This window comes from Ochotona princeps, chromosome 2 (assembly GCF_030435755.1).
Source record: "Ochotona princeps isolate mOchPri1 chromosome 2, mOchPri1.hap1, whole genome shotgun sequence".
Taxonomy (NCBI): domain Eukaryota; kingdom Metazoa; phylum Chordata; class Mammalia; order Lagomorpha; family Ochotonidae; genus Ochotona; species Ochotona princeps.
This window is the reverse complement of record NC_080833.1, coordinates 23,423,302-23,442,003: the sequence shown is the minus strand read 5'-3', so window position 1 is coordinate 23,442,003 and position 18,702 is coordinate 23,423,302. Positions and strand designations below refer to the sequence as shown.

Here is an 18,702-nt window from a genome sequence, read left to right as displayed (position 1 = left end):
CCACATGGGAGACCTGGAAGAGGCTCCTGGCTCCTGATCAGCTTAGCTCCAGCCGTTGTGCCCACTTGGAGAGTGAATCAGCATATGGAAGATCTTTCTGTCTCTCCTTCACTCTGTAAATCTGTCTTTCCAATAAAAAAATAAATCTTGATTTTTTTTTAAAAATTTGAAAGACAAGAGTTACAGTGAGAAGAGAGAGACATAAGAGGGCCTAGTGCAATGCCTCAATGTCTAAATCCTCACCTTGCAAGCTCTGGGCCCCAACAGGGGCGCCAATTCATGATCTGATGGCCCCACTTCCCATCCAGCCTGGAAAAGAAGTGGAGGATGGCCCAAAGCCTTAGACCCTGCACCCACATGAGACCTGAAGGAATCTCCTAGATCCTGGCTTCAGATGGGCTGAGCTCTGGCTGCTATGGTCATTTGGGGAGAGAACCAGTAGAGGGAAGATATTTTTCTGTCTCTCCTTCTCTATAAATAGACTTTCAAATAAAAATAAATAAATCTAAAAACAAACAAAACAAACAAAAAAAAACCAGACCTTTCATTTGCTGGTTTGCTCCCTAAATGCCCTCAATGGAGCAGCATCTAGGAACCTCCTCCTGGTCTCCCACATGAATATATGTGAACATATATGTGTATGTATATATATGCCACATATTTGTACACTGTAAAAATTTTTTCCTATTCACTCAATATTTAATAAAAACACTTTCTCTAAAAAAGAACAAAAGAACAGAAGGCGATGAATAAGAAGCCTGGGAATATGCAAAATTAGCATCCCAGGCAAGGAAGAGAGCAGAATTCTTGATTATGTAAACAGCAAGGTGTCTGGATGTAAAGTGAGGATACCAATTCTAGGAGAGATGAATCCAATACATGATTTCAGGATCTGAGAAAGGACCCAAAGACATTGCACTCCTGTGGCAAAGATTTCACAAGGTCGCCTTCAGGTCAAAACAGGGTCTGCAGAGCTGCTTTCAGGTACACTTGTGCCACACATTGCAGATGAAGTCAGAGACAGACTACTGCAGAAAGGACCCAAGCCTGGCAAGGGCTGGAAGGTACAGCAAGAGAAGGAAAAGGCCATATTAAAGCGACAGCTCCGGAATTAGGGAAGAGAGATGATAACAGAGTCTTGCTTTACAAGTTTATATAAACAACACCATCAGGTGAACTCATCTGCCACAAGGCAGTATTATCTCCTATGACAGTTACTGTTGCTTGTTCTATGCCTCCTTCCTGAATAACAAATTCCAGTTTAGTCCCAGGGACTGACTTATGATTAGTCCAGGCCAGCTCTGGCAATTCTATCCCTTTCCGTGGGTGCCAGGTCTGAGGAGTGATGCTATGGGATGTAAGGGGGAAGTATACAGAGAAGCCTCCGGGAAGGGTCTGATCAGCAGTCTGTTCCCCAGAGTTCCTGAAAACCTCTGCCACCTCTTAGGTTTCCTTTCCCATCTCTCCTTCCCACCTGATAAAGCTCTGTGGTCCCAAGGTCTGTCTCTTCTGTCTACTTTCCCTCTTTCCTTCCCCAGTTGTTTCCAAAGGCTCCAGAGACATGACAAAGACATCTGGGACAGAAGACTCATCTCCTTTCAGTCTCTGGAATGGTGAGAAGAATGCTGCTGTTGCTAGGTTACTCAAACTGTTGGTGCAGCCTCCAACAGTGACATTATGCCATGAAGCAATAGGAGCCCCCGGCCCCTCCTTATTTTCTCACTGGGACTCTAGCAATAGGCTCCTCACTGGCCTACCTACTTGCTAAATACATTCCTTCTCTTTCATTTAAAACTCTTCACTTTTTCCTCAATACCTCCAGAATAGATAAAACTGGGAACCACTGGGTCATATTTGATCCACACGTGTATTGATGTGTTTATGTATACACATTTAAAATAAAAAGCCTGGGCCCGGTGTCATGGTCTAGCGGTTAAAGGTCCTTGCCTTGACCATACCAGGATCCCATATGGGCGCCGGTTCTAATCCAGGCAGCCAGGCTTCCCATGCAGCTCCCTGCTTGTGGCGTGGGAAAACAGTCAAGGTTGGCCCAAAGCCTTGGGACCCTGCACCCACATGGGAGACCTGGAGGAAGTTCCTGGCTCCTGGCTTCGGATTGGCTCAGCACCAGCTGTTGCAGTCACTTGGGGAGTGAATCATCGGAAGGAAGGTATTTCTCTCTGTCTCTCCTCCCTTCTCTATATCTGACTTTGCAATAAAAAATGAATAAATCTTAAAAAAAGTAGAGCAGTCAGGACTTCAATCAGTGCTCATAAGGATACTGGCCTCATAAGCATTGGCTTAAGTTGCTGCACCGGCATACCAGTCCCTGAGAAGAGAATGTGAAGAAAGGACAGAGGAATTAGAATGTTAAGATAGGGCCTAGCATGAAAACTAGGACGGGGGCTGGGATGGCTAGATAGAGAGGCACTCAACAACACCCGTGAGGGCTGGATGGTTGAGTTGGTTAGATAGAACTAAGCTTTAATACCCATTGACAAGTACAAGAGTCAAATGGGATGGGGTACAGACTGGTCTACTGCTACACATACTGGCAAACCAGGGTAGGGGGCGAGCCTGGTAGGGGTTATTGTGGGTCGCCCCGACTAGGCTGCAGCTCCCACTGGTTGATGTAAGGGCCGAACCAGACTGGACTGCAACACCCATTGGTTCCAGTGCAAATCGGGACTGAAAACAGAACCAACCCAGCAATTGAAACCACCAGCTGATCGGGGTGATGGACTGTGCCGGGCCCTGTGCTTGCTAGAACATACAAGCAACTAGTCTGGGAATACCTCAAAGTTTCTTTGGAGATCTCCCCAATCGAACTGCTGGACTCAGAACTCTAATCAAGAAAAGACAGAAGACAGAACAGATCAATCATTCATCTCAGCTATATGTTGGCAGCGAAATATGGGGCAAACGGAGACTTTATGATGGACCATATCAATCAGTGGACGACCTCATCGAGCGAAACTGGCAGCGATTCATAACTGGAGAACTATTAACACCACTTGAGCAAATATCTCAGAGCATGCCCCACATCCGGGACTTGGGGTGGGCGGGAAACCGGGTGGGGCTTCTCCCTCAATATCCCCCTTTACCTCAGATACATGATGGCAACAATATGGACATAATAGTATTACCCACTTCCCTATCCCCCTGAACCTTTTTTTTTTCTTTAACTGTAATTAACTATGTAAAGATTGTCAACAATACAATAGATTAAGAAAAAAAAAAAAGATAGGGCCTAGCACAATAACTCACTTGTAGAATCTTTCAAGACTCCTTTTCTCTATTATCTCTGCATCTTACACATTTTCCAAATTGTTGCCCTTATTTATAACTGATTAATATGAAGGTCTCTAGAAGTGGTCAACTCCTAAAACACAAAACCTTTATCATTAATGGTAGCCACCACATAACAACCACACAACACATAACTTCTTTCCTTTATTTTTTTAAGCAAGAGAGAGAGAGAATGAGCTCCCATCTACTGGTTCATTTCCCAGTTGCCTGTAACAGCGTGGGCATGGCCAGGGCTGAAGCCAAAGTCAGGATGTGGGCCCTCAATTCAGGTCTCCCACTTGGATGGCAGGACCCTCAGCTACTGGAGCCATCACTACTGCTTCCCAGGTTGCCGGTATCCAGGAAGCTGGAATCAGGAACTATATCTGAGACATGAACACAAGTGCCTCAGGGTAGAACACAAGGATCTTAAGTGACAGGTCAAATGCCCACCCCAACACAACGGATGAAGGAATGCACGGTAAATGGTATATGGGGAAGCAGAGCTGACGAGGTAACAGAGTGGGAACACCAGCAGCAACTCACGTAGATTTCCATTTTCCGGTAGAGACCATAGTTGAGCAGCAAATTGTGAGTCATGCGGATTCGGTGAGGCTTCATGGGATGGCCTTGTCCGTAATAGTAGTTCCCGACGTCACCTGAAGAATAGTGACAGCTTCAATGAAACAGTCAGATCTATACTCCCAGAAGAAACCAGAAATATTTACAGCAAATGTTCTTCTTGGCTCATTTCTAGAACCACACCCTAAGGAGGGATAACTCCAAAACAAAACAAACAGAAAAGAAAAATCCGCAGGAAGCCGGGGCCTCTGGTGAGGTCTGTACTAGCCCATCATGTGGAGACACAGGCAGAAAACAGCATAATGGGAACAAAACAGCAGCCAGCAAGGCCAAGTCGCCTCAATGTACTCCCAAGGAGCTTCTGCCCACAACAGAAAGCCACCGCTGCTACTCACAATTATCATAAGCCACAATTCTTCTCTTACATCGTGTAACACCTTACAGTGCCAAAGAAAATTCATCTCATTTTCTTACTGCAGTCTCACAAAAACACTAAAATAGACAGAATAGGGAGTATTACTCTTATTTGCTAAGTAAGAAAACTGAACCTCATCTTTGCTTGCTCCACGCCACTTTGGGGAACCTCTTTTCCTGCCGGGGCATTGTGCATATTTATAACATCATTCGCAGGCCACCATACAAAATTACCAACTTAAAAATTAGTCTGCTAATTTTTAGCAAGTTCCACTATGGTTGAGGACTACACGGCAGAAGTTCTCCACCTCTGAATAACAATATCCCTCCTTTTAGAATTCTATATATATATTTAGATTGATTTATTGTAAGACAGAGTTACAGAAACAGGACAGACAGACCTGCCATCTGTTGGTTTCCTCCACAAATGATCACAACTGCCAGGGTTGGGCCACTGGAATTCTATTCCAGTCTCTCATGAAGGTGGCAGGGGCCCAAAGCACTTTGGCCATCTTCTGCTGCCTTCCCAGGCACATCAGCAGGGAGATGGATCAGAAGTGGATCTGCCTCCAGCTGCAGGCAACTGCCTGCCTAGGTTGCCTTACATCTAGGCAAGTGTTAACTGCTAAGAGAAAAGAGTAGCTTACAGGCCTTCGGGGGGCCTGATTAATGCCAAATGTATTTATGTTTGTTTGTTTGTTTTTGAAGATTTGTTTATTTTTATTGCAAAGTCAGATATACATTGGAGGAGAGACAGAGAGGAAGTTCTTCCATCCGATGATTCACTCCCCAAGAGAGCGCAACGGCCAGTGCTGCGCCAATCTGAACCCAGGAGCCCCGAACCTCCTCCAGGTCTTTCACACAGGTACACGGTTCCAAAGGCATTGGGCCGTCCTCACCTGCCTTCCCAGGCCACAAGCAGGGAGCTGGGTGGGAAGTGGAGCTGCCGGGATTCGAACCAGCGCCCATATGGGATCCCAGTGTGTTCAAGGCAAGGACTTTAGCCACTAGGCCAATGTGCCGGGCCCAAATTCATATTAACTATACCAGTGTGTCAGCAAACCTGCCTATTCTATTTTTTTAACTATGTGGGGAGGGAGGCCCGGCACATTGGCCTAGCAGCTAAAGTCCTCGCCTTGAAAGCCCCGGGATCCCATATGGGCGCTGGTTCGAATCCCGGCAGCTCCACTTCCCACCCAGCTCCCTGCTTGTGGCCTGGGAAAGCAGTTGAGGACGGCCCAATGCATTGGGACCCTGTACCCGCGTGGGAGACCTGGAAGAGGTTCAAGGTTCCCGGCTTCGGATCGGCGCGCATCGGCCCGTTGCGGCTCACTTGGGGAGTGAATCATCGGACGGAAGATCTTCCTCTCTGTCTCTCCTCCTCTGTATATCTTACTGTAATGAAATGAATAAATCATTTAAAAAAAAAAAAAACAAAAACTGTGGGGGGATTGACACAGTAGCCTAGCAGCTAAAGTCCTTGCCTTGCATGCGCCTGGATCCCATATGTGCACTGGTTCATATCCCAGAGGCAAAACTTCCCTTCCAGCTCCCTGTTTGTGGCCTGAGAAAGCAGTTGAGGATGGCCGAGTCTTTGGACCCTGCATCCGTGTGGGAGACCCAGAAGGAGCTCCTGGCTCATTGCTACAGATTAGCTTAGGTGTGTCTGTTGTAGCTACTTGGGGAGTGAATCAGCGGATGGAAGATCTTCCTCTCTGCCACTCCTCCTCCATGTGTATCTGACTTTCCAATTAAAAAATTTAAAAAAATACATGTTTAAAAAATAAATAAATAAAAAGTAAAGCTGTGTGAGTATGGGGGGGAGCACTAAGCTGGGACATGCTCCCTGCGGCCCCACAGGAGGAAGAGCTGCAGACTGCCCAGGGATAAGGGTCCGGGGATGTGTTGGAATGGGAGCAGGGCATGTTGGACAGGGTAAAATGACTTCTGGAGGCTACCATGCACTTGCAGGTAGGTCAGGTAGGTGAGGAAGCTGAGACAAGGTGGTTTAGAGGGGGAACTGGAAAACATATCTGGGTCAGGACAAGGTAGCCACGTGGGAGACCTGGGTTAGGTTAAGTGGTATCTCCCATTTCCTGATTATACATGCAAAAGCTGGGACTGGGGGCATGCCTAGCTGGGCTGTAGCACCAATCAGAGAGAATCAGATCTATGGGTACATTCTGTAGGGTAGTTGTGAGCTCACCTCTGTGGAACTACAGCATCCACAAGTTTTCATGAGAGCTAGGGGTTATGATGGGGGCTGAGCCAAGTTGGGCCAGGCTGTAGCACCCTCCAGCACATGCAAAGGCTGGAACTAGGTGCAGACCATGGCAGGCAGGGCTGTCACAGCGCCACCATGTGTGAAATCTGGGGCTGGGAGCAGTTCCCTCCCCTGCTAGGCCGCAGCTTCTGCATGGGAGCACAATAGCTAGGGCTGAGGGTGGGCCAGGCAAGGCTGTAGCACTCATCAGCATTTGTGTGGACCAGGTCTGGGGCAGGAACGGCTGCACAAGGCTACAGTACCTGCTGGCACCCAGGCTGGGCTAGGCTATAATACCTGCCGGAGAGAACTGAGAATGTTAGCAGGCAATACCAAGCTGGGTTGAGGTACATACCAGCACAAGCCAGATCCAGGATTGACAATGGGTCTGAGAGGGGAACTCTGGGGACTCCCCTGCTCCCACTGGTAAGTGTGAGAACCAGGGCTGGACAAGGCTGCTGCAACATCTGCATGTGTGTGGGATGAGTCTGGGGGCAGGCCAGACTGAACAATACTCCAGCATCCGCTGACACTCATGAAAGTCAGAATGGGTATGAGACAGGCCAGAGTAGGCCACAGCACTCAATACAACACATGAAAGCTAGGTCTGCAGGTGGGTCAGGCTGGTGCACCTGTAATGAGAGCTGGGACTAGGGGTCGGCTGAGCTAAGTCAGGTTATAACACTTACTGGCAAATGCTGAGACGACCAAGACTAGGTTGGACCATCTCAGACTGGGCCACAGCACCCAGTGGCACATGCAAGACTTGAGGCTGGGAAGCAGGTCTGGTAGCAGAACTTTGGAGATTTCCCTTCTGGGCCACTGTGTACCCTGGTAAGTGTGAGAGCTGGGACAACGGGCACGCCAGTCTGGGCAGGGCTGCAGCACTCCTTAGCCAGTATGAGGGCTTGGTCTGGGGTAGGCTAGAATGGACTGAGCTGGGCTGTTGCACTTGCTGTGGCTAGAGAGACCAGAACGGGTGCATGCTTGGGTCCAGCGCCATGGCCTAGCGGCTAAAGTCCTAGCCTTGAATGCGCCGGGATTCTATACTGGCGCTGGTTCTAATCCAAGAAGACCCGCTTCCCATCCAGCTCCCTGCTTGTGGCTTGGGAAAGCAGTCAAAGATGGCTCAAAGCTTTGGAACCCTGCACCCACATGGGAGACCCAGAAGAGCTCCTGGCTTCAGATCGGCTTTGGATTGGCTCAGATCTGGCCGTTACGGTCACTTAGAGAGTGAATCATTGGACGGAATATATTTCTGTTTCTCTCCTCTCGCTATATATTTGACTTTGCAATAAAAATAAATTTTTAAAAAAGAGAAAGAAAGAGAGAGAGAGCAGAACGGGTGCATACTAACTGGGCTAGGGCATAGCACCTGCTGGCAAATGCTGAGACTGAGTGCCAGATATGTTAGACTGGACTGCAGTACCCCACGGCAGGCACAAGATCCAGAGATGAGAATAAGTCAGGTAGGTGAACTGTGGGCACTCCCCTGTTAGGCTGAGGTCCCGCTTAAGAGCCGGGGCTGGGGACAGGACAGGTTGGTCAAGGCAGCAGCACCCTTCATCATATATGTGGGCTGGGCCTGGGGGCAAGTCAGGCTCAGCTAAGCTGTAACTCCCATGAATGTGCACAAAAGCCAAATGGGATGCAGGATGGAGGGAGCTAGGGCTCCAGCACACACCAAACAATGCAAAAAAAACCAGTGCTGCGGGCAGACCTGGTAGGGTTATTGAAGGTCGCCCCAAAGAGGCCATGACACCTGCTAACGTACATAAAGACCAGACCTGTGGCAGGCTGGGCTAGGCTAGGCTGCAGCACCCATCAGTTGATATGAGAGACGGGGCTGGGGCAGAACTGACCAGACAACTATATCCATCTGTATGTCATATGTGCATTGGTTCATGTAGGTGATGTATCAAATCTGATCTGACACTAGCTGGCCCACACAAGAGTGAACTCTGAGGTCACTCCAGGCAAGGCTTCTTGGGATACTCTCCAACTAGATCGCTGGACTCACAAGATACGTGGCTTGACCTTGAAGTGCATGTATCATGACTGGGCCTGCTCAATTGCTGATGGACAGCATGCCCAGATGCACATGGAAGACTCTCTGGCCAAGCTCTGCAACATGTTCCTGGGTGTGAGGAAGCACTAAGGTATACTCGATCAGCCAATAGACCTTGGATTTTCTCAACCCTGGTGCACCAAAGCTCACCAAATGTCAGAACTAACAAAACTACTCAACACCCTTGGAACACTCTTTCCTACATTGGGGTCTCTAAGGCATCATCAAATGGGGCCAGGCACATTGGCCTAGCGGCTAAAGTCCTCGCCTTGAAAGCCCCGGGATCCCATATGAGCGCCGGTTCGAATCCCGGCAGCTCCACTTCCCATCCAGCTCCCTGCTTGTGGCCTGGGAAAGCAGTTGAGGACGACCCAATGCATTGGGACCCTGCACCCGTGTGGGAGACCCGGAAGAGGTTCCAGGTTCCCGGCTTCGGATCGGCGCACAACGGCCCGTTGCAGCTCACTTGGGAAGTGAATCATGGGACGGAAGATCTTCCTCTCTGTCTCTCCTCCTCTGTGTATATCTGGCTGTAATAAAATGAATAAATCTTAAAAAAAAAAAAAAATGACGATCTCCTATCCCCAGGTGCTGATGCAGTTTGACAACAAGGAGCGGCACCCTCCATTTTCCTCCCAGAGGATACAGGGGAAAAAAATTGAAACATTTGTCCTACCCACCTTCCTTCATGCCTTGACCCTCCCCAGCCAAATTACAGGTCCACATGGGCATGCATCTCTCTCAGTTACGTACACAATATTAAAATTTTAAAACATATATTTATAAAGTAGAGCTGCTTGTGGAATGCTGGCCTCACAGGCAATGGTTTAACTCACTACATCACACAAATCAGGCCCTGGTAATGGCATTCTAACTGATCTTCTGTGTTTGATTCAAATGATCTGCTACAAGGTCACCAGAGTTATGATCCTAAGGCACACTCTAACCCCGTGCTCAAAAATCTGAATGGCCTCCCCACACCTGAAGGCTAAAGGAGTAAACGAATAACTTCAGTACCCTGGCCTTCAAATACCTTCTTAATCTATCTTCATCTCCAGCTACCTACTGTCATCCTCCACCACAAAACACACTCATTCATACTCACAGTTTTCAGACCAGAGTGAGCAAACTACTACCTTGGGTAAAACACAACTGGATGGCTGTTTTGACAAATAAAACTCTGCTGTAACATAGACACACCCATTGACTTACAGATGATCTATGGCTATTTTCACATCACAATGGCAGGGCTGGCTAGGCAAATAGTTGCCACAGTGATACAGCAGAAGGCAAAATGAAGCCCCCAAACCTAATTATTTTGCCCTTTGCAGAAAACATTTTGCCAAGCTATGCTCAGACACACCAGATTGTTACCAGTACTCACTTTGATACCAAAGTATGCTTTGTTCAGACCATGCTTTCCACCCGAAATGTGTTGCCTTCTCTAATGATCTTCACACTACACAGTCCAGTTCAGAGGAGCTGGTGCCATAATGTCTCAGACCAAGCCTCTGCCTGTGGCTCATGTCCCACCCATCCTTGCCCTGGACTCACTCAGTCCCTGCTGATGCAGCCATTTGGTGAGTGAACCAGTAGATGAAGAGTATGTCTTTCCTCTTTGTAAATCTGCATTTCAAATAAAAAATAAGTAAAATCTTATCAAAAAAAAAAAAAAAAGCTAAGCTCAGGCTCAAATCATTTCTGGATGAAGATAAATGGCCCTTCCCCTTTCTTCTACATGCAGTTTGTAGGTAGCACGCCATTCACTTTGTATCTGAATTACTTACATATCTATCTATAGCCATAAGACTAGAAACCCTGTGAAAGCAAGAACTAACAAGCCATGTATCTCACCGGGGTTCACTAAAGATTCAATGAAACTGAACAGGGACACAGAAAAGTGAAGCGCTTACAAATGATCACCCGGCAAGAGTGCTCTGAGAACCAACTCTTGACTCCAAGTGTGGTAAGAACTTCACTGGGATGGCGCCCTGCACAGTAGCTTGTGGCTAAAATCCTCACCTTGCACACATCAGGATACCATATGGGCACTGGTTCTAATCCCGGCAGCCCCGATTCCCATCCAGCTCCCTGCTTATGGCCTGGGAAAGCAGTTGAGGGTGGGCCAAAGCCTTGGCACCCAACACCTGCGTGGGAGACCTGGAACAAGCTCTAGGCTCCTGGCTTTGGATAGACTCAGTTCCGGCTATTACAGTCACTTAGGAAATGATCCAATGGATCGAAGCTCTTTCTCTCTATATCTTCTCTCTGTAAATCTGCCTTTCCAATAAAAGTAAATCTTAAAAAATAAAAATCTGGGGCCCAGCGGCGTGGCCTAGTGCCTAAAGTCCTAGCCTTGAAAGCCCCGGGATCCCATATGGGCGCCGGTTCGAATCCCGGCAGCTCCACTTCCCATCCAGCTCCCTGCTTGTGGCCTGGGAAAGCAGTCAAGGACAGCCCGCTTTGGGACACTGCACCCGCGTGGGAGACCCGGAAGAGGTTCCAGGTTCCCGGCTTCGGATCGGCACGCACCGGCCCGTTGCGGCTCACTTGGGAAGTGAATCATTGGACGGAAGATCTTCCTCTCTGTCTCTCCTCCTCTGTGTATATCTGGCTGTAATAAAATGAATAAATCTTTTAAAAAAAAAAAATCTGAATGTCTCTCCAGCTCTCCATCACCAACAATTCCCTCTCCCTGCCTCACACAAGCTTCCCTTTAAGAAGGCTCAATCCTCGTGCCAGAGCAATAACATAGTGACTAAAGTCCTAACCTTTCATGCACCGGAATCCTTCATCCAGCTCCCTGCCTGTGGCCTGAGAAAGCAGTCAAGGATGGCCCAAAGCCTTGGGACCCTGGACCTGTGTGAGAGACCCAGAGAAAGCTCCTGGCTTCAAACTGGCTCAGCTCTGGTCGTTGTGGCCACTTGGGGAGTAAACCAGCTGATGGAAGATCCTTGTCTTTCCTTCTCTCAGTAAATCTGACTTTCCAATAAAAACAAATAATAAAAAATCTAAAAATAGGTATATAGAAATGACTTCCAATGAGCCACCACTTGTTTGGGGTTTGGGGATACAGAAGCATACAGACTACAAAACCAAATAAATGGGCAATTCCAATCCACTAGGACAGGTGCCCTAATGGGGCGGTCAGAGGCACCAAGCCTCTCCTCAGCCCACTTCCTTACAATTCCATCTGGATCCCCTTCTCCCTTCACCCTATGTAACTTCTCAGGTGATCACATCATCTTCTGAACCAACTGGAAAGACCATCTATTTGTTGACAACAAATACCAACTATCTTTTTCTTCTCATCTCTTCACTGCAGACCTCAAGGACCAATCATCTACTGATACCTCTACCTGGATGTCCCTTAGACATCTCAACAGGCATTAATTTTTTTTTTTAAAGATTTATTTATTTTATTGCAAAGTCAGATATACACAGAGGAGGAGAGACAGAGAGGAAGATCTTCCATCTGATGATTCACTCCCCAAGTGAGCCGCAACGGGCCGGTGCGTGCTGATCTGAAGCCGGTAACCAAGAACCTCTTCCGGGTCTCCCACGCGGGTGCAGGGTCCCAAGGCATATGGGCCATCCTCGACTGCTTTCCCAGGCAACAAGCAGGGAGCTGGATGGGAAGTGGAGCTGCCGGGATTAGAACCGGCGCCCATATGGGATCCCGGGGCATTCAAGGCGAGGACATTACCCGCTAGGCCATGCCGCCGGGCCCACAACAGGCATTAATTTAGGAATCAACATGACTTTGGCTTCCCCAACCTTCCATGTCTGGCCCCTAGTAGAAACATGGCCTTCCTCCTTACCCCAAAATTTACTAATGTTCCAAAGTGATACATGTATTCCATGGAGTGGTGGCCCTTTGACACAGTAGTTACCAGAAAGCTTGGGATGCCTGCATCCCATATCCTCGTGCCTAAGTTCACAATCCGAGCTTCATTCTAATTCCAGTATCCTATTACTGTACACTGGGAGACAAAAGGTGAGGGCTCAAGGGCTTGGAGACCTGGATGGAGTCCCTAGCTCCTGGCTTCAATCTGGCCCAGTGCTAGCCACTCCAGGCATCTGGAGAGTGAACCAGTGCATGAGCAGTCTCTCTGTCTCTCTGCTTTACAAATGAGTGGAAAAATGTATATCATGAAAGCAACTACGCACAAAATTTTTAAAAATGTACACCAAAATAATCTTTGAATTTCATTTTTCCATGGGCTTTAGGCGATGTTCATATTTCTCAACTGCAAAATTACAACCAGTACAGTGGCTTAATTGGCTAATCCTCTTCCTTCAAGCACCAGGATCCCATATGGGTGCTGATTTGTGTCCTGGGTGCTCCAGATTCCATCCAGCTCCCTCCTTGTGACATGGGAAAACAGAAGCGGACAGCCCAAAGGCTTGGGATCCTGCACCCACAGGGAAACCTCCCGGCTCCTGATCAGCTCACCGCTGGCCATTGCAGCCACTGGGGGAGTGAAACAGCAGATGGAAGATCTTTCACCTTCTCTCTGTAGATCTGCCTTTCCAATACGAATAAACAAATCTTAAAATAAATAAATAAATTAAAAAACTTGTAAAACTGATGACAGAGGCCAGCATAATGGCACTTCAAACTAATCCTATGACTTGCAAAGTGAACATCTCATATGGGCACTAGTTCTCGTCCAGACTGGTCCACTTCCAGTCCAGCTACCTGCTTGTGGCCTGGGAAAGCAGTCAAGGACGGCCCAAGCCTTGGGTCCCCCTGCATCCATGTGGAAGACCTGGAAGAAGCTCCTGGCTCCTGGCTTCGAATCGGCTCAGCTCCGGCTATGGTGGCCATTTGAGAAGTTATCCAGTGGATGCAAGATCCCTCTTTCTGTCTTTCCCTCTGTAATTCTGCCTTACAAATAAAAAATTAATGACTATTTAAAAAAAATAAACAGATGATGGCACTAAAGTGCATGAAACTTCAGTCATTGGCAGGAGTCCTGAGAGTAAACTACAATTTCCTTGAGTTGGCAAATTCAACCCTTTGGGATCTCAGCCTCAACCCTTGCAACCCTCCCTTCACTCCCTGCTTCCACCACACTTAGGTCTGGCATCTGGGCCTCGGCAGGGCTGTAAACCATCTCCTGTTTCAGAGGCTCTGGCCTCCCAGCTGCCTCCTTGGCTTTCCCCACACCTGGCTCCTACTTCCTGTTCCTCAGCTCCCGGCTGGGATGCCACCACCTTCCCTGACTCCTCTGCTTGGGGTTGGGAGTCTCTCCTCTGTGCTCACATCACACTCTGAGCCCTGTTTTATACCATCACCCAGCCTGGAGGCACCCAGCCTGTTATTCTCTGGAAGTGCTCCCCCACTTTTAGCCTACACCCTAACAATAGGACATGGGACCTGACCCAGCACCTAAACACTACCAGGCACACGCACAGCTGCTGGGTGGAGTTGTGCGAAGGGAAAGGTCTGTTTGAACAGGTTGCATCCCTTCCCCAGGCGATTCCAGGGGCCTCATTTTGTAGTACAATGCAGGCCCCGCGCTTCGAGCCTGGGGGAGGGGAAGCAGGTGACCCCCTCCTGCGGGATTCGCCCCCCAAAGACGACGGAAGAAGCCACGGGGCAGTGAAAGAGCTTTCCTGAAGAAAACCCATTCCACACGGCCTCCCCCCTCAGACTCGGCCTCCCCTCCGGGCGTCCCACTCAAAACTCGCCACACGGGACTTCTTCAAGATCTCGATCCCCACTCCTCCCCCACTCTACACACCCAACGCCGCCCAAGCTTCCCGCCCACGACGCCCTCGCGGCTTCGCCCTCGACCTCCTTTCCTCTCAGCCTCCCCCCCCCAGCCTCGACCTCCCCACTCAGCGCAGCCTCGACGCCTCGGCCTCGCGCCCTCCCCTCTCAGATCGGCTTAGCTTCAGCCTCCCTCTCCCTGCTCCGGCTCCCCCCGACCCCGCCCCCGGCGCGAGGTCAGGGCTCACCGTCATAATAATAACAGACTTTTCTCTTGGTGCCCTGAGTCTGCGCCATCTTGCTCGGCTCCTGTCCCTCCCGTCGGTCGGTCCGTCTGCCCTCCCGCCCGCGGCTTCGCGCAGCGTCCGAAACAGGGTGGGGGGAAAGGGGGCGGGCCTGCTGGCTGCCCCGCCCGTCCCCTCCCGGGCTCACCTATGGCCGCTCAGCCCGGGCACCGCTCCAGCCAATCAGCTTGCGCGGGGACAGGCCCGGAACTCAGCAGGGGGCAAGGGCAGCCTTGAGAGGCCGCCTAGGGCCCCCTGGGCCTGTACCAAGGCCGCGACACAGGGGTGGGGGAGCTACCCCGGGACCGTACCATCAGTCCCGGGGGAGGAAAGCCGTTCTGCCAACTTCTGTCTCATTTCGTGGGTTGGAAGCGTGCTTGGAGATCCGAGGCCAACTTTTTCATTTCACGGAGAAGCCGAGGCCCACGGGGAAAAGTGACTGACACAGGGTCACTGGGCTAATAAATGGGCTGAACCGCGAGTGTAGAGGCAAAAAAAAAAAGTCAAGAAAAGGGAAATAAAATTAATGTTTGTCCAGCACCTAATGCAGGCAGTAGCTTTACCATTGCTCTTGTTCTTTGCTCTTCCCAACAGCTGTGGTGGAGGGTTCTTAAACCTCCATTTTCCAGGGAAGACTGCAGGTCAGACCTGCGAATGACTCCGAAGCACGCTGTGAGCAGCTCCGCTACATTTGCAACCATACAGATGGCTGTTTTAATCCTTACCCAAGCGGCAGAACACCAGTCTGACTCCAAAAGTCACCTCCCTGCTCCAGTGCCTCCAGGGGCCTTAAGAGCCAGGAGGAAAAGGGATTATCCCATTTTAAAAGGTCAGAGATTCCCAACCTTGAAACAACTGGCCAGTGACGGCCTGCGGGATGGAGGTGAGGGTCAGTGCTGTGCATGGCAGTATGTTTAGTTGCATCCCTGGCCTGCACCCAATGGATGTTGGGTGTGTACAGAGGTGGACACAGCTATGAAAACACCCCACTCACATTATGGCATCAAACCATGGCCCTGGACTCAGTGAGTCTTTATTAAAAGTCAGACAAAAACTTTGTGCTGGCCTATGAAAATATCCACTATGTCAATACCCAGTGAGACCTGCTACCCATGAAATCTCCTGCTAAGTTAGCCACTTTCAACGAGGCCTTACAGTCAATACATATTTTTACCCCCTCTTTAAAGAGTGTTTAGGGAATTGTATACCTTACTTGGGAACTGGATTTGAACTGTGAATTTTAAGGGAAAAGATCTAAGACGGATAATTCCATGCCAGAAACTGCCAGGACCAGCAAACAGTCCTGCATTACAGCTTCCTAGCCAGCTCCGGGTGGGTTTCCTTAATTCTGCTGGGCCTCTGCCATCTTTGTTTGTAAAACTGGGAAGCTGCAGATGCAACTTCCAAGGGCTCTATGGTGACCTGTCCAAGAGGGCAGGTTAGACCAAGGGTGTGGTAGCACTGTAGAAATTACAGAATCGGGATTAGAAATTCAGATGCTGAAGCAGGGGAGAGCAATGGTGAAAGTGGATGGATTCTGTAATGACTGAGATCTTTTTTTAAAGTTTATTCATTTTTATTGGAAACAGAGAGAAGGAGAGACAGAGAAAAATCTTCCCTCCTCTGGTTCACTCCCCAAGTGGTCGAAATGGCCAGAGCTGAGCCAATCTGAAGTCAGGAGCTTCCTCCGGGTCTCCCACAAGGGAGCAGGGTCCCAAGGCTTTGGGCCATCCTGGACTGCTTTCCCAGGCCACAAACGGGGAGCTGGATGGGAAGGGAAGCGGAGCAGCCATGAAACAAACCAGCACCCATATGGAATCCTGGTGCATGCAAGGTGAGGACTTTAGTACTAGACTACTGTGCCAGGTCCATGAGCTATTCTATTTGCAGACTTGGTTTGTTTATTTTCATAAAGAAATATGGCTTGGTTCTAGAGTTGTGGTGCTGTACCTTGAGTTACTGCCTGCCTTGCCAGCATCTCAGAAGAACAAGTCTCAGACGCTCAGCTTCTAATCAGCTTTCTGCTAATGTGCCTGTCAAGGCACCAGAAGATGGCCCAAGTACTTGAGCCTCTGTTACTTTCATGGAATTTAGATGGAGTTCCAGGGTCCTGGCGTTGGCCTGGCTTAGTTCCAGCTCTTACAGCCACTTGGAGAGTGAACCAGCAGATGCAACGTGTCTCTCTCCCTGTGTAACTCTGTCTTTCAAATAAATAAATCTTTTCTTAAAAAATGTTTTCTTGGGCCCGGCGGCGTGGCCTAGTGGCTAAAGTCCTTGCCTTAAAAGCCCCGGGATCCCATATGGGCGCCGGTTCGAATCCCGGCAGCTCCACTTCCCATCCAGCTCCCTGCTTGTGGCCTGGGAAAGCAGGCGAGGATGGCACAATGCATTGGGACACTGCACCCACGTGGGAGACCCGGAAGAGGTTCCTGGTTCCCGGCTTCGGATCAGCATGCACCGGCCCGTTGCACTCACTTGGGGAGTGAAACATCAGATGGAAGATCTTCCTCTCTGTCTCTCCTCCTCTCTGTATATCTGACTTTGTAATAAACTGAATAAATCTTTTTAAAAAAAAGAGGTGTCGGGATTCGAACCGGCGCCCATATGAGATCCCGGGGCGTTCAAGGCGAGGACTTTAGCTGCTAGGCCACGCCGCCGGGCCCCCCAAAAAAATGTTTTCTGGACCCAGTGACATAATGGTTTAATTGGCTAATCTTTCCCCTTCAAACACCAGTATCAAGGATGGGCTTCAGTTCATGTCACAGCTGCTGTACTTCCCATCCAGCTCCCTGCTTGTGGTCTGGGGGGGAAAAAAAAAAGGATGTCCAAAGGCCTTGGGATGCTGTACCCACACAGGAGACCTAGGAGAAGCTCCTGACTCCTGGTTTCGGATTGGCTCAGCTTGGCCATTGCAGCCACTTGAGGAGTGAACCAGTAGATAGAAGATCTTTCTGTCTGTCCTGTGTAAATCTGCCTTTCCAATAGAAAAAAATAACCTCTTTAAAAGATACTTTCCCCAATCTGTCAGGAGGTGGGAATTGGGGGGAAATCCCAGTGTATACGAAAATGTAACACATAACTCAAAAATTCAAAATAAAAATATATATCGAAAAAAATATTTCCCCCCCTTTTTTTATCAAACATATTGCCATATTCTGGTGTCTCTAGTTTTTCCTTTTTAATAAAAATGTGAAAACCAGAAAAGATTCATTTTTCTCCTCTACTGTAGGAGTAACAATGCGAGGTTGATGATAAGTAGCTGTGAACAGTAGTTTCATTGTCTGGGGGAAACAGGGAATAAAAGCACATTTGCAGGGCATGGCCACTCCTCCTCTCACCAAGGGGACAGATAAGCCCATTCCGACCCAATCGTCCTACCTTTTAGATGTTAGAAATCTGGATTGTGATGCAAAATCTCCCTGGTTTGATACATTGGCTTCCTTGGTCCATTTTCACAATAGCGGGAAGGGTCATCTTTTTCTCTCTCTCTCTTTCTTTTTTTTTTTCTAAGACTTTTTTTGTTTTTAATTGAAAAGCAGATTTACAGAAAGAAGGAGAGACAAAGATCTTTGGTCAACGGGTTCACTCCCCAAGTGGCTGTAACGGCTGGAACTAAGCTGAGCTGATCTGAAGCCAGGAGCCTTCCCAGTTCTCCCATGTGTGTGCCCGGTCCCAAAGCTCTGGGCCATCCTCCATTGCCCTCCAGAACCACAAGCAGGGAGCTGGATGGGAAGTGGAGCAGCCAGGAAACAAACTGGCACCCATATTGGATCCTAGCAAGTGCAAGGTGAATTTCAGCCACTAAGCTGCTATGGGGTGCAGCCAGTGATAGCCAGCACTCATTGACAGTGGGCAGATGGAATGTGGCTGTGTCCCCTACCCTCCGGAAGGTGGGGCCTAACAGCAATGGAATGTTAATTCCATCCTCAACCACTCTCCCCCACCACCTAGGTATTGGCCCCTGACCACCTGTGACTCACCTGTCATCTGAGAGGGGATGGTATTGCATTGTGTAACCACTCCCCTCATAAGCCCCTTTAAAAGGCTCGCTCTGTTTCTGGTCAGGTGCTTTCGCTACTCTGGC

General features: G+C 49.0%; 1 protein-coding gene across 1 annotated transcript in view; it reads right to left on the bottom strand.

Moving 5' to 3' along the window:
• HDAC1 (histone deacetylase 1) overlaps nt 1-14,739 on the bottom strand; it is a 36,118-nt gene extending 21,379 nt beyond the window's left edge. Inside the window, exons 1-2 of the mRNA XM_004591622.4 lie at nt 14,583-14,739; nt 3,835-3,947 (exon numbers count right to left, since the gene is read on the bottom strand). Coding sequence (XP_004591679.2) covers nt 3,835-3,947; nt 14,583-14,631 — 162 coding nt within the window. The 5' untranslated portion in view covers nt 14,632-14,739. The remainder of the gene's footprint in view (nt 1-3,834; nt 3,948-14,582) is intronic.
• Nucleotides 14,740-18,702: the final 3,963 nt, after the last annotated feature.